The 14,726-nt window shown below is 41.4% G+C and overlaps 1 protein-coding gene across 1 annotated transcript; it reads right to left on the minus strand.

Annotated features, from left to right (window-relative positions):
• Nucleotides 1-7,717: 7,717 nt before the first annotated feature.
• On the minus strand, nt 7,718-9,804 carry MELLADRAFT_61513 (uncharacterized protein; the record flags this gene model as incomplete). The annotated part of the gene is made up of 5 exons (XM_007407893.1): nt 7,718-8,142; nt 8,218-8,518; nt 8,584-8,981; nt 9,052-9,131; nt 9,518-9,804. 5 exons carry the CDS (start codon nt 9,802-9,804, stop codon nt 7,718-7,720), a joined length of 1,491 nt encoding a protein of 496 aa, XP_007407955.1.
• Between the last annotated feature and the right edge of the window lie 4,922 nt (nt 9,805-14,726).

Here is a 14,726-nt window from a genome sequence, read left to right on the forward strand (position 1 = left end):
GTAACATTTTGTTATTTGGATTGGGCCGGTCACTCACAAAATAAATTGGGCAGATCATGTAGAAGCATTGCAAAAGTTGATTGGCAGGCCACCCAAAGATAAATTTGATGTTGGCGTTTCAGACAGTGAGGGCCATTGTTTGCCTGTGGAGGATGACTTCAAAAGGAATCAATATCACCCCAGCATCAGAAGCATTGTAGTCAAAGCCAATTGGCCCTGACCAATGTAGAGTGCTAACCCAAAACCTCTGGCCAGTCTGCAACCGTACGCCAGTCCAGGCGGCTTGTGAAGCCAAACCATCAAGTCTCAAAAGGGAAGAAAAAGCAGAAACAAGGATGAAGACCTTTTTGATCTGTGTTATCCTATCCTCACATTGGACAAAAGTCTTATTGATCAAATGCTGAATTTTTGTGTGAACTTGTGGGTTATTTCCAATCACGGCTTCCAAGGCAAATGATAGTTTCTGAGATTGTGTGAAGAGGTATTAAGGAATCCATAGCATTATGTCCATGAGAAACTAGCAATTGCAACTAAGACTGGCATCAAACAATAATTCTGTGACACAAGTAACAAAGTCCTTTAGATTACCCATTGCAAAAATTGTTTCCTGTGGTTACTGTAACAATCCTACATCTTCAGATGAGCTGGCTACTAAGCTCCAAACTTTGTGGAATTTGGAGCTGGAGCTCACAGTTGGTCTGGTTCAATGTGCCTCAGACCAGGCGTCTTCAATATGATAACATTCTAGATTGTACTCTAGGCAATACGTTACCCACTACACTTGGCCAGCCAGTTCAGAGTTTGTTGAAAGAGTCCCAACATACCCCATCAAGGGAGATCCCTAACCCTAACCCTAACCCTATTCTTGATATGTTTTGAGTTGAACAATTGTAAGCCACACCAGCCTCAATGGTCCACTATAAAGTCATGAAAGAGGCAAGCCGGGTTAGTCCACATAGACAGAGTAGTCCTGTAGATGTTGCAGAGAGTGCAGATGATGGCCGCTTTTGAGATAACTGGAGTCATGTGGGCTGCCCTTATGTGATGGTCTGTGCTATAATGATTTTCTTCATCCAAAGGGTGGTAATTGATTAATACTAACTGCATCAGGGGGCTTTGGTAGCACAAAGAGCACCTATTTTGGGATTACTTTGCATTATAATGAACATTAAATTGTAAAAAGGTGATTACTTTATACACATCAAAAATGGACAACTGTCAGTATGAGTGGTGCTGTGGGCATTAGCCCCAGAAGGAGTCTTTGCCTTAGATATTTTGGTATGTGAATTGCAACAGGATCCTTGAAGCAAGGTGGAAAGTTGAAGTAGGTTGAGAAAAGGGCGGACATTCAAATTGAACAATGTCTCAACAACAATGAATGGATATATGAACATTGGAATTGACAAAATTACATTTGTTGAAGGAAATATAAATTCCAAATTGATACCAGGGAAATCTTATCTATTGAGGGGGACAGGTCAGCGCTCATCAGAGATGGGCCAGCAGAAACCTAAACGTGGGTAGAAAGGTAAGAGGGAGGTTTTTACAAAGATGTGTGAGTGGATATTGACAGTCAGGCTCATGTTGAAGTAAAAGGTCTAGGATACATCACAAAAAGTGAGAGATCTACAGGTGGAAATGAAAATAGGTGGTTCATCCTGGTCATACAGCAGGGAGAATGGCTACTCAATGAAGTCGTGATGATATTGGTAAAGTAACAATGTAGCGAATTTATGTATTCAGGTATCTGGTTACACTGAGTTTACATTGGAATATTGGTATATAGATAACAGCATATGGAATGCCAAACCAATTGCACTGTTTAACAAGGTTAGGGTACTTGGAAAGCTCAACGGTGTGGCAAAAGATAAAGCAATGTGGTGTGTGCAGTTGAGCCTTTGATTCACATACATTGAGGCCTGGTACTGAATCCTCTGCAGTTGAAATGGATAGCTTTGATAGGGTAGTAAGCAGAGTAGTGGTGGTTAGTTTGCAAGTTGAGTAGACAGTTAGCAAATGAAGATGGAAACCGTAAAAGGGAGATACTTCTCACTGAATCCTTTTTTAATTATGCTCACCCATTTTCCAACAACTATATGGGACTAGATGTGACATTAGAAACTTAATGCAATCTGTGGGAAAAAACTGAGTTCTTGATGGGGGTCAGTCAGCTTATTCTACAGAAGCTTGTTGAGCCCCTGTTACCTATGGATGGTGGGCCACTCAATACCTTATCATTTTTAAAAACTTCTTAAATCATTTCTGCAATGCAATGGATTGAAATTGGTACCATTTTTGAGGTTTGAGTGTAAAAACACACATGAGAAACTGTTTTGTTTATGATCAATACTTTTTTGGTGAAAATTGATAAAAACCACCCAATTAATTCTACTTTTTTGCCTGTATGATTCATTGTGCTATGCTGTAGACACATGTTTGAAGTTTTGACCTTTCCAACATCCCATCACCACTAAAAATTCATGAAGGCACAGCAAAACCACCCTGATAGCAAAGACTACAGTGATGTAATGTCCCACATTTGGAAGCCATCCAGTTATCTCTGCCCACAGCAGGGTTTGAACCAACAACCAATACCAGTAGTGGGAAGAAAAGCTGACCAGCCAACCGCTAGCACTGCGGGGAAACCACCGAAGTGAGCCTGGCTTATGCCACCGTGAAGTGAGCCACAGGTTGGCCTGTGTCTTGCACCACCCAAAATGCAGATCCAGGCCTGACAAAAGCGTTAGCATACATTTCCCAAAACTCATTACATTTTCAACATCACTTCCCATGCCACCCGCCAACCTTGTTGTATGTGAGTATTCTCTTTGCATCCTCAACAATTTCACTGAAGACAACTCACAAAGACAAAATGGGACCTATGTCTCAAACCGCAATCAACAAAAGAACATAGCCTCTGACCTTGAGGCAACACAAGCATCTTTTTGAGCAGTTGTCATGAATCCCAACCAGGATGAAGATGAAGATGATCTAGAAGATGCTGAAAGGGATACCAAGAGCTCAGCTGGCATCAGTGACAGTGATAGTGAAGATGATAATACCAGTCTTGTCATCAAAGGTAAGTATTGGCAGGTTTAAACCCTTGAAGCTGTTACTGATGTGTACTTTTAGGTCAAGCATCTCTCTTTTTGACCGGGCTTCAGTCAAGCTAGCTGCCTCACAGCACAGGCCTTCTTAGTCAAATTGTGGAATTTTCTTGACTCCTTCCTCCTGAAACAACCACCTAAAAACTAACTAATTCCAAAAGACATCTGGACTTTGATGAACCAGATAAACATCATGTCAGAACTGACATAAAATATGCTGCTGGACCTGGTATATGATGTGTACCCCTTGAAAGGCCCCAATGTACTGCACCTACAAAGAAACCAGCACATCAGCTCCATGTGGTGAATCATTTTTCAGACAAGGGAACAACTTTTGACTGGTCAAAGACCAAGGATTGTATCAAAGGCAGCCCTACAGAATCAATCCAAAACATCTTGTCAACCAAAATATCCCCAAACCTGTAAATGTTACCCATTCCGTTGTTTTGCGGCTCAATTGTTTTCTCCAAAACCCCAATAGCAAAGCTAGCATCAACAAATGGGCAGGTGAGATTGGCAACACCTTGGATCCCGGCATGTTTGAAGTTCAACGGTCTCCAGCATGGAAAAGTTCATATTGTGATACAACAGATCTATGCATTCAAACTACCTCGAGCTGGCAATTAATCTTTACATTTACTGGTTCAAACCACATGTCAACATGATTGCAGGGAAGCAGGAGTCTTTAGGTGTTATGGCTCCTGACTGTCCAAACTTTCCACTGTTCACTTGAAATCTGATGCGCAACACTTGCATCGCTGGAATTATCCCTGGACCTCACAAACCTGATATGGCCACAACCAACCATGTATGCCTTTGACCAATGAGCTACTAATTCTGGAAAATGGAATCCACATCAAGACATACCAACTTCCTGGAGAACAACTTGTGAAAGTAAGACTCCTTACTCTTATTGGTGATATTGTGGCTGTCCATGAGTATACAGGCTATGCTTCACACTTGGCAAACCAATTTTGCTTTTGGTGCCATTGCACCCAACAAGGATGAGTAGACCTGCTCCTTGGTAAACAACAGACTAAGCAAGAGGTGCTGAATTGTGCGGCGGCATGGAATACCACAAATCCACTGAAGGAAACAAAAGCAAACTTGTAACCAAGTTGGGCATTTGACACTCAAGACTCAATTGATTAAACTATTGAGACACAGTTAATCATGTACCCCTTGGTATCATACATGAATGGCTCAAAGGTTTCCTCCAGCATCACTTCGGGTATTGATGGTCTTTTAAAGGAAAACATAAGACAACCCCAGCTGAAACTGATTGGATAAAAGAAGACAATGATTCAGATGAGGATGATAATGTAAGCATGGTGGGGGGTGGGACAATGATTTGACTTGAAACAAGGAACAGACTAAAGTCTCTATTCAGAATGCAAACTAATTGATCTCCTGCGCCTCTTCAAAAATGTGTTACTGCCATCTGATGTAAATCAATTCCCAAGAGACTTGGTGATGTCCCCCATGTCAAGCTGAAATCTTGTCAGTGGAAGTCGCTTTTTCTGTATGTTCTCCCCCTGGTTATCTTGGAACTCCTTGTCCTCAACGTGGATGACTTTCAGTCCCTTTCAAACCGATATACACTTGTTTGCCACATTGCCAGCTTAGTTTGGTGCACTCAAATTGTCTTTGCAAAGACAGCCTCCCAGGACACAATCAACTTTGTAGAATGTATTTGATCTACGGGGTACTTCAAAGCAGGTTTGCCATCGTTTGAAATTTCTTGCCAATCATAACTATGCCTTGCACATACCGGAAATGATGGAGTACTGGGGACCATTAATGGGGGTTTCCAAATTTGCTGGTGAACGGACCAATGGGTTATTGCAGAAATTTAAAACAAACCACTTGCTGAGTAAGTGGTCCATCTATGTGTTTCACACTTGTCCTGGGAAGTTGACTGTCCCTCCCTTTGCATTTCAGCTCAGATGGACAAAGCCATGATGAATAAGATGTTGGTGCTTCACAAGTTCCAGATGGACTTTTCTGTTCCAATCTTAGATAGAGAGCAACCCACAGTCAATGCAGCATAGATTTGCATTTTGGACAATCTGTGCGTAAAAATCCTAGCTCATTTGAAACTCAAATATCCTAATTTGAGAGATTACCACAACTACCCACACCAATCAGAGTCAACAATCTTGCAGCCTTTTGAAACACCAATTGGTAGGTTATTGATTGATAAAGAGTTGCACATGTTTGGTATCTTGCCAAAAAACCAAATAACTGTGTGTGCTGAAGAAGGAGGGGAGAACAAAGGGATACATGATGATGAAGCAAATCTATTGGTTTGAAAACAGAATGGGTGGTATTCAGGAGGCCGCACTAGTAGGCTGATGTGTTTGCATGGAATTGAATGTTGAATCTCAAACTTTAGATTTTAATTTTCCTTGATGGGATGTGTGATAGGAACCACAGAAACCGGATCTATGTTGTTGCTAGACCTAACTTAGTTGATTGCAATTGCAGCGTACCAGGTGCTACCCTCTCACACTTTTGGCCTACCTCATGGTGGCATTATACTGCAGCCTGTTCATCATTAGTTAAACTTTTTAATTTTCTCTCAACACTGTCTCCTCCTTGACTTTTGTGTCTCTATGTCTTTGTTTTATGATTATGAAATGAAGCTTTTATCTCTATGTCAGATACAATCCCAGCTTTGTCAGCCCTAATGTTTGAGTCCTAGATGAATGCATTGAAAAAGGTCTCAAAAGTCACTTTGAACTGAGGCGGAATCCCACTTCTTGTGAATTTCACAGGTGTTCTTTGGAGAAACTACTAATGAGAAATGAAGAAAAACAGACAAGACAATTTTTTCATACTTATTTTTTTAGACAGACACAACTCAATGAATATGTAACAGATGAGAAATGATGGATCATATTACCTTAGTTTTGTCTAATGGGGCTGGATGCTTGTCAGAAAATATTGGATGGAGATGGCTTCTAGGTGGTTTAGCAGGGCTGGCTTTGACCCTGGCTCTTCCTTTCATTGAAACTACAGCAGGCCCAATACCACCTGTGGCCCCTAGATTACTCGGCCCCGAACCGAAGATAATGCGTGCATTATCATGGGATAGTATCCCAAAATCGGGTCGCAGATGAGGCCAGAGCTGCCAGAGTAGTCTGAGAAAATTTTTCAAAAATAGCTTCCAAGTTTCCACAAATTTACCTCATCAAGTTATGATATCATATGACTTTTTCTATGTTCTGAACACCCATTGGGATGTATTCAGAAATTTTTAGCCCATCTCACTGTCATCAGACACCTCTAAGAGGGATAAACGCGCTCAAGCTCACAATCTGGCTCATCTGACCGAATCTGGCTAAGCCTAGATTCATCTGACTGAGTCTGGCAGCCGACTGGACTCTGGCCTGTGTATTTTTTCAAACCAACTTCTCAGATTCATCTGGCCACACAACTTCCCACCCACTGTAGTTCCACATATATATACGCTGTAGCTGCAGCAGATGAGTCTGACCAGACCTGCAGATTCGTTTGTTCCAAGATATTTACACCGAACCTACATACAGTCATAAGTCAATCTGACTAGCCCCGATGGTCAACTACCACCAATCCATCCCACCTGGTGAGTTCGGATAGTGGTTACCAAGACCATCAAGTCAGGGGAGATCTCATCTGGTATCATCTGAGCAGCTCCTCATCTACATACATAAAATGTACTCGCTCACACCACCCATCTGGCCAAGGTAACTCTTTGAGTTGAATTACCAAACCCCCTTTGCCTTCTTCCTGGATTGGTACACAGCCTACCTGTATCATAACACAAAATTTATTTCAGCTTCCAACTGTCACTACCTTCATGTGAACACACAACAATCAGATGATAAATGATTATTAGGGAAGCGTTCCTAACCTCATTTAGAAAAGAATGATAAGATGAAGACCGAAAAATAGAGAGTATGATGAAATTTTTATGAACTGTCTTTCAACAATGAGAATGCCAAAGGTATTATACATACTTCCAGGTGGAAAAATACCACTTGTACCGTTTGTCATCAAATGTTTAGGCACTTATGAGCATTAGACATTGCTCATGCTAAATGTACCATCTCCCCTCTGTTCAACAAGTAGAGTGAGGTGCAACTACCAAATCAGCAGGGTTATGAAGTGATGAACACTGACTACATACAAGTGGTGAGTTGGGTTCTTGTCTCATCTGGCAGAAAATTGAGTCAACTTGCAAAGGGGGCAGATGCATCTGCCCTCATCTGCCCAAAACAAAACTTCGGGCAAACAAGTCTGACTTCATCTGGCAGTCAGAAGATCAACTGAAAAAAGTTGAGTCACACCGGTAAAAGGGCAGATACATCTGCCCTCATCTGGCCGGCTCCTTCTTTCACTCGGGTTAGGGAGCATCTCATCTGTCTTCATCTTGTCACAGACTAATCTCGCCCACATCATCATGAAGGTACTCATATTGAAGAAGATGAGTACCTTTTACAATAGTTCACATGTTCTCTCATTTTTTGTTCTCTCGATGTTTGATTCAGTGAACAGCAAAACTGGATAAAATCATTACAAATTTGTGCGCAAAAACATGAAATCATTGACTATACTTAACAAGAATCTTACTCTTCGTCTTCACTGTCCCCTTCAGAAGAACTCCCACTCCCCTTTTTGTTTTTTTCACCTTCATTTTCTGCTCCTTGACTTGCAGTAATCTCACCAACTGCCACTGCCTTGTCTATCTCACGTGCCGGTGTCGCTAAAGCCGTCTTAATCTCATTAGCGTTCAAAACTACCGGCTCCCCAATCCTTTCTTCAGAACCAACCCTGAGTTCAACTAAACGAAAAAGACCATCCTTTATGTCGTTGATCCACTCGAGTCTTATAGCTGATCGCATTTTCTTGAATCCAACCATCAGTTTTTCATCGGTTAATCTTGAGCCTTCTTCAAGGATAATCCCAATGGGAAGACTCCTTTTCTTCAATTCTGCAACCGGATCAGCGGTCTGCGGGAATGATTGAGTGGGTAAGTAGCCTAATGTTTTAACTGACAGTGTAATACCATTAGATCTTTGAGAGCTTTGAAATCAGAAAGAATCAATATTGTATGAAAAGTAATTACGTGTAATACCAGCAAGAAGACGTCCTAAATCAATCTTGATTTTGTCACTAGGCTGTAGCTTGTCGCTCCTTTGTCGTTTTGGTTTTGGATGAGTCGACGCAATTGCCTTGGCCATTGATTCACCTTGTGAGTACGTAGCAAATACTGCAGCAAGATTCAACTTGTCATTGGCCCAAGTTGCTACCTGCGGATGGGTTGTGAACTCCTTGAGCCACCCTAGATCTTTTGATTTATTCGGGGTAACAGTGCTTGTTGCAACTAGGTAGTAGGCGAAATCCAACCTATTTGCTTCACATGCAAGCTAATACCAAAGAGAGAGTGAGCTGTATTCAAAAAACACAATTACGAGTTTTAAATAACACCTACCTGATGTGAAATCTTCTCAATTGCAGTCTTAGATTTACGTTGGAGTTGTGAGTTTGAAGGACCTGATGGAGGCTTTTCTAATTCAGCGGTCACCTTCTTCAAATCCACCATACGTTTGTATATAGGGCGATAAAGCTCATCTTCCTCAATGCTCAGCTTGTGAACTGTTGGCACTGGGACAAAAGAGTCGCCACGATCATCTTCTTGTTCATCGTCATCGTCCCGGTCAACTTCGTCCGATTCAAAATCCAAGGGGTTGGGCACGCCAGCCAGAGCATAGAAGTTTGTTGGGTGAAATACCGCCCTCTCATCGTCAGAAAGGCTATCCCATCGTTCTCCATTCTTTCGGTTACGATCACCCAAGACAGTATCACCATCATCTTGCGCTTTTAGCGGCACTGAGGTGAGGACGAGCAAATGCCGAGGTCAGCATTGTAATTAACCTATGTACTGGAAGGTTCCACTCACTTGGTTCGGCTAGACAATCTACACAGTATTTGAGGAAAAGTGTATAAGCACTTGCTTTTTGTATGGCAGCGACTTCGGGTCTGAAATGTATGTACAAACAATGTGAGCAAAATGGTTTGAAATTATCAAAGATTGATTTGTAAACAGATTGAGAGTATGAGAAATCAGTTGAGAAGAACAAGAAACTGTAAAATCCAATTCAGAGAAGGACACGAATAAAAAAAAATTGATTTAGAGAAAGATCAACCTACATATAAGACTTGATGGTGCTTTCACTAACTTCACCAATCATAGCAAGCATGAGGAGCTCTTGCTTGAAGAGCTTGTAGACTAATTTAACACGACTTTGGATGTCGGATGGTGGGCGGTTCTTGTTTGAATGCTTCTTTTCTCGGAGATGTTTCCGAATACGGCCAGGAGGCCATGATGACATCAACTCCCGATAATTTTGCAGTGTAGGAGTGACATCAGCTTCCACACGATTGGTACTTTTAGATTCGTTCGGAACGCTATTAGATTCTTCTTTGTTGTTGTCCTCAGCTCGGTAGGAAGATGTTCTGCTGCAGGTTCAGAGGTATCATTCTGTGAGTCGTTGCGAATTCTTTTGGCTATGGGTGCTCTGCGTGGTGGAGGTCTCTTGGTGTTGCGTCCGGCGTTTGGTACATCCCCGGGAGCTGTCTCTTTTGGTCCAGCAGGTGCTTGATTGGGAGAATTAGAGGTATTTCCTTGGCGGTTTCGAGTGCGAGGAGGCATGGAAGATTCAATGGTTCCGTGTTGGAGGCAGAAAGATAATGAAAAAGATCAAAGACAGTGGAGGAAAAGGTTTGGGATCTACACAGAGGTATTTACCGCCTTATAAGTGATCTTACATATCACATCAAAGTATGTAACATACAGACTACATGGCACTCATACAGTTACTACTCGTTGATCTAGTACTGTTTGTATTCATGTTTACATTTCAAAGTGAGTAGGACCAAGAACACAAATATGATCAGAAGAAGCTTTGTTGTTTGGTAAAGTTGTACATTGATTGTATATTTTTGGAGATGATTGTATTATAATTCAAAAAGATATTAACAAGATTCTGGACATAATGATCACTACCTCCACGTGCTTTGATGTGATATTTATACAAACAGGCTTCAGTATGAGGGGGGACCATTCAACCATCATATTAAATCAATCACATAGCTAAATGCTGGGATTTTGAAAGACTGTAGGGTCAACAATGCAACACACCATCATTGCTCACAAAATGAATAATACCCCCCATGTTATTTTGGTGGTATATATAAAGATAATGAGTGCTTGGTCAGTTCCAATATAAACACCCATTGTATTGATATATTCTAATATATTAATACAATCACAACCACATGGTTATTGCCTACACTTTGCTTTCACAGTGTCATTTTGGAGGGTTATACACTATACAATTTTAATTGTGTAGTGTCAATTTCTCATTTTGTGAAGAGAGGTAATGTACATTTAATGTTGTGGTGTGATTGATTTCCCCACACATTCACTCAGGGGCTGTGTCTGCAGGAGGGTTCACTCATAAACTCAAGATGTGGCATACTGTAACTTGGTACAGGTGTAGTGTAACTCACAATTACCCTGTTCTGACAAGTTCACTCGTGTTTTGGGGGCTTCACCCAGATGTGATTGGACAATTCACTCCAGATTTGTCCATTTCACACCTTAAATGATGTGAAAGATGTTTTAACAACAACTTCACAAGTGGTTTGGAGGCTTCACTCCAATTGCTGTGTACAATTCACTCTGGATGCAAAAGTACATTTTACACATCAAGCCTTGTGAAATGTACTTTTCTGACCTGTTCACTCTTGTTTTGGGGCCTTCACCAAGATGTGATGGGACAATTCACTCCAGAAACGTCCATTTCACACCTTGAATGTTGTGAAAGATGTTTTAAAGACATCTTCACAAGTGTTTTGGAGTCTTCACTCCAATTGCTTTGTACAATTCACTCTGGAAAGGTACATTTTACACATCAAGTCGTGTGAAAGGTACTTTTCGCACGTCGTGTGCAAGGTACTTTTCACACGACTTGATGTGTAAAGGCTGATGTGATGGGACAATCCCTTTTATGGAGTGAGTGTTGTGAAAAATGTTTTGAAAACATCTTCACAAGTGTTTTAGGGGCTTCACTCCTGTTGCCGTGTACACTTCGCTCCGGAAAAGTACATTTCACACATTAAGTAGTGTGAAATGTAGTATTCTGACCCGTTCACACGTGTTTCGGAGCCTTCACTCCGATGTGATGGGACAATTCACTCCATAAAAGTCATTTTCACACTGTGAATGTTGTGAAAGATGTTTTGAAAACAACTTCACAAGTGTTTTCGAATCTTCACTCCCATTGCCGTGTACAATTCACTCTGGAAAAGTACATTTCACACATTAAGTAGTGTGAAATGTAGTATTCTGACCCGTTCACTCCTGTTTTGGAGGCTTCACTCCAATGTAATGGGACAACCCACTCCATAAAAGTCCCTTTCACACCTTAAATGTTGGGAAAGGGTTTTTCACATCATTTAAGGTCCATATTTAGTAGCCTTCACTTGGATTACCATGGACTATTCACTAGGGAATCAGTGTAAGATGAAGTTTGACTACCACTTCACTTGTGTTTCCCAGGCTTCCCTCAGATGTCATCGAACAATTCACTCCACAACAGTCCTTTTCACATCTTAAATGTTGGGAAAGTTTTTTTCACGACCCTTTATCCATGTTTTGAAGGGTTCACACTTGAATGATTTACACATGTTTTGTAGTCTTCACTTGCATTACCATGGCTAGATATATTTCAACATCTTCACTCAATCATCGGAGGAATCACACTTAAAAAGGAAGTCTTTCCCTCCAGCAATGGAGGTGTCACACATATCAAAACTCAGGAGAGGCTTGTGTCTCATACGTACCATACTTATCTGGTCTTTCACTTGGTTCCTCATATGAAACCAAGTGAACATGCCATGGTAGGTTTCCACATTTGAATGCGCAGTTGAAGCCATCTGCTGACTGCTGGTGGGTTTCAAGGTATTGGGAAAGGAAGCTCTCATCATTTTTGCGAGGTAGAAATATGGGTGGAAATATTGGCCTTTTAATCATGAAGAACTGGTTTCAACATAGAACTGCATAACTCCATTCCAGAGGATAGACAACTACCACACAAATACATACTCCGATACTATACCATTCATGGCAGTTGCTTGATCAACTCCTTCACCATATCAGCCCTTTTCTTCCTAGCCAACTGTGCACGTAACAATTTCTTGGCCTTACAACGATCCATTTTATCATTGTTTTCATTTATGTAAGTCTTCACACGCTCCTTTTTGAAGATTTCCCACGCTGCCGGGCTCATTTTTTCTTTCTCCTTTTCCAGCAATTGAATCCTTTGAACCAGTTTCTCGGATATCTGACAGGACGAACCAAACTGAGTGACTTTACATTCTTCAGGTTTGACCGGCTTCCCTTCCGCATTGTAAGAGTTGGAAGTGGTGGTATAATGGGGTATCTGTTTCCAAAATCATAAGGGCTCAATCATTGCGAGATATATGAAATTGTAAGAGCAAGCAACTCACTTGGCTATCCCATAGTATCTCATACACTCCATTACAACGCGCTAGAGCAACCTTGATTCCAAAACGTCGAACAACAAAATATAGATCCTCAACAGAACCTAGTTGCGCAGCTTGAGCCCTGTCACAAGGATGACCGGTGGATCGGATGATGAGACCAAACAGACCAAAAGCATATTGAGTGTGATCATTATCAGTATGCTCTCGATTCGCAAAACCATCACATGATACCACGAGATTCGAAGCAAACACCATTCCATTAGGTGTATCCTGCCACTCGAGGTCATGAAAGCCAGGAACTTTGGTAAGGAGACCAATGGCAATATTGGTCTTGAATACATAAAGTGAAAGACTGGCAAATCGTCCGGCTAAGAAATCCCTAATGATATGGAATCGCTCCATACGCTGTTGGTCCGTCAGCATCCGGTCTTCCTTAGTAGCAGTGAATGCACTCATAGCATACGCTCCTGGGTTGTTACAATGTGTCAATGGATCAATTCAGAAATAGGAAAGGTTAAAAAGGTGAAAAATATTGATTCTCACCAAGGGATTTGTCTGCATCACTTCCACCTCGCCATCCACAGCACCCCATCCAACCACAGATGTGCTCATGATCATCTTCTGGCACCTTACTGGCATCATCCTTCTTTCGCTTATGGGAGGCATTGATGGTACATTGATTTCGAGCCCTGGCGTGAAGATAGGCAGTCGAGATGGTGTGATCGAATTGCTCGCGAAGGTCATCGTCCATGGTTCTAAATCGGTTACATCGAACGGCTATCACTAGGGATAGATCTTCCTTGTTGATCACAACCACAGTGCCATGATGAATTTCAATCACTTTTGACTCTTCTTGATTCATGCGAGCATTTTCAGGATGACGAAAGAGGAACTTGGTATTGAGTGGAAGTCCCAGTTCAGTGGCTAGTTGGCATTTGAGCGTGGTACGTTTGCGGTGATGACGGTAATAAGCATGTCCAATACTACATCTCTTGTCTCGTTTCTTCTGATACGTCAGATGGCACGGTGAAGATTTGGATTTGTAATTTGATGGCTTCACACCGGCCGCGAGTTTAGCTGCTCGATTACGTTGTCTCCCCATCACCTCAATTGCTGTCAAAGTTTCGATTGATAGAAGCTGAATTGAAATGTGAATGGAGGTCTATTCTTGACAAGAATTGACCTGATTGGCCGCTCAATGTGTCTCCGATAGGTATCTAGAACTAACAAACAGTAACCATTCAAAAGAATCAGAACAGTAGTTGATCATAAATTGGTTTAAATTGTTTGCTGATACTAACAACTATCGTCGAGAATTGTCAATCGATCTGTATCTATCTAGATATCTTGATAGACAAGTCGCGTATGGTAAGAATCGTTTATCTTTTGATAGATGCTTTATTGGAATTCTGATGGATCTAGATATCTTGATAGACAAGTCGCGTATGGTAAGGATCGTTTAACTTTTGATAGATGCTTTATTGGAATCCAGACTGGGTCTCTAATGTATAAAGGATGCGAGATGAATCCAGTAGATGAGTCTTGAGTTGAAGGTGAGGAATTCACAGTAGATGAGTCTTGAGTCGAAGGTGAGGAATTCACAGTAGATGAGTCTTGAGTCGAAGGTGAGGAATTCAAAAGCCCTTCCAATACGGTTTCGCCCTTCAGGCCGATTGATGAATATCAAGAGGAAGGCAAGCGAAAGTGAAAGTGGTTTGTTTGGGAGGAAAAGGTAAATGTGAGTGAAATCGTTTTCAACATATTGATTTCAAATCGTACCTTTGGATTCTTAGTGTCCCAGTTGGTTCAAAAGGGTTTGCAGTATTGAGGTAGGTCTATCAATCTAGAAACACCAACTGTTCTCACCTTCGAATGAAAGTGAATATTGATTGATTGTAAGAGAACAATAAATGTGAGTGAAAGATGTTTCAAGATAAACTTTTTGAATCATACCTTGGGATGAGAAGGTTTGCACGTCGTTTGGAAAGGTTCGCAGTGGTGAAGTAGGTCGTTCGATGTAGAAACACCAAGGGATAAAAATCTTGAATGCGGAAAACCCCACAC

Source organism: Melampsora larici-populina (genome assembly GCF_000204055.1).
Source record: "Melampsora larici-populina 98AG31 unplaced genomic scaffold MELLAscaffold_10, whole genome shotgun sequence".
Taxonomy (NCBI): domain Eukaryota; kingdom Fungi; phylum Basidiomycota; class Pucciniomycetes; order Pucciniales; family Melampsoraceae; genus Melampsora; species Melampsora laricis-populina.